General features: G+C 45.1%; 1 protein-coding gene across 1 annotated transcript; it reads right to left on the bottom strand.

The window, feature by feature from the left end:
* Window positions 1-479: 479 nt before the first annotated feature.
* LOC135912151 (piggyBac transposable element-derived protein 3-like) lies at window positions 480-1,512 on the bottom strand. Its single transcript, XM_065444537.1, has 2 exons — window positions 1,506-1,512; window positions 480-1,162 (listed from the first exon to the last, which is right to left on the bottom strand). Exons 1-2 carry the CDS (start codon window positions 1,510-1,512, stop codon window positions 480-482), a joined length of 690 nt encoding a protein of 229 aa, XP_065300609.1.
* Between the last annotated feature and the right edge of the window lie 278 nt (window positions 1,513-1,790).

Here is a 1,790-nt window from a genome sequence, read left to right as displayed (position 1 = left end):
CGCACTTTAAGAAAGAACTACGATACACTGTTTTACCAGATAGGCCAGAAATTGAGGCGGTGTGGTGCAAAGTACAGCTGCAGAAAGGCTGCATATTTGTAGGCGCTATCTACAGACCACCTAACGCTGAGACTAGTTATCTACAACATCTTCTGGATTATATGCATGGTCACATGACGAACGGCAAAACAATCATGGCTGGTGATTTTAACTTGCCTGAAATGGAATGGTCGTCAAAAAAAGTGCGAGGTGCTGCGAATGACACCATATTGGATATATTGTTCAACTTTAATCCTTTATATCCCACAGGTGTCTCACGATGTGAACATTGCTGAAATCTATATTTTTAGAGAGTTCGTGTTCATGGAAAGACACGTGAAAAAAGTTAAAACGGTTCCTCTTCATTTTATCGGAAATTTTATTATGCCACAAACGTTGCAGCTAGGAGTGGGGGGGGGGGGTAGAAATTCCCCGAAAATTTAGGATGCATGAAATTTCTCAAAGCAGTTGATTTTTTGTGTGTGAACGCACAAATACACAGAACACTTTTTGCAAAAGAACCTTGTGCGCCTGGTGCATGACCTTAACTTGCACATGGGGGCGTTTTTTTGCGCCACTTTCACTTGCCAATGGCCAACATCGTCGTGCCGCACAGAATGTTCAACATGATGGGCTCTCTTTGAAACAACTCCAGCTGCTGAGCCTGATGCCTTCAATGAACTAGTTGGTGACACAACACTCGCAGGCACAGGATAATCACCATCCCGGTTCAATCCGGGCATGCCCTCGAGTGAGCGCATCAATCCAAGTGCCACCCGGAACTTGAAGTCAACCAGCTGCATATCTGCCGATTTCGCTTCGCCGTAAAGCAGAAAAGTGTTCACAACCGCAAGATCGATGAGGTGAAAGCATATCCTTTTGTACCACTTCTTTGTTTTCAAGTCGTTTCTGTAAAATAACAGCAGCATATCTGCTTTGTCTACTCCACCCATGCTCTGGTTGTGCACCCTAATGATGTTGGGCCTCTGCACGTCCACATAAGTCTTGGTCTTTCTCTCGTAGCGCCTGCATGTATCAAAAGGTTCAATGCCGTGGATTTTTGATGCAGCTGTCATTGTGCGGTTGTCGTTCCAGGTACAGATGACAATTCCTGTGCTCTTTCCTGAGCGGAAGTCGAGTGATCCTCTCTCTGCTTTTTCAATTCTTTTTCAGTTTTCAGAGGGCAGTTCGCACATCTTGTTTTTCTGATGGTGGCAGTCGCTCCAAGTCCTCTCATTTTCATTTCATTTAAAAGCTCGATGGAAGCGAAGAAGTTGTCGAAAAATACTTCTGTTCCCGGAGGGCAATCATGAGTGAGTCGCAAAACGACCTTCCCACTTTCGCCTACGTCTTCCGGGGTGTTCGGGGGGTCTTCGATTGGTTGTCACCATACATGTAAAGCCGATATACGTATTCAGACCGGCCTGCCAGGGCCCAAGCTTTGTAGCCCCATTTTTTAGGCTTACTCTTCATATAAACTTTGAGAGAATGTCTGCCCTTGAAAGGGATAATCATTTCATCTACAGCAACGCAAGTTTCAAGTTTGGCAGCTTGTGAAAATTTGTTATTTAGGCTCGTAAGCACATGTCACACCTTATGGAGACAGTCATAGCCTTCTTCTCCTTTTTCCCGCGCTTCATCATTGTGCCCTGCATGAAATAGGGACATGTTTCGTCGAACCTGTTTCTTGGAATGCAGTCGGCGATATCCGCTTGACGAGTGTTCACTGACCAGTACATCCTTCTAAAAGG

This window comes from Dermacentor albipictus, chromosome 8, assembly GCF_038994185.2.
Source record: "Dermacentor albipictus isolate Rhodes 1998 colony chromosome 8, USDA_Dalb.pri_finalv2, whole genome shotgun sequence".
Taxonomy (NCBI): Eukaryota; Metazoa; Arthropoda; class Arachnida; order Ixodida; family Ixodidae; genus Dermacentor; species Dermacentor albipictus.
Note: the sequence above shows the minus strand (reverse complement) of the source record. Positions and strands in the feature narration are given on the sequence as shown.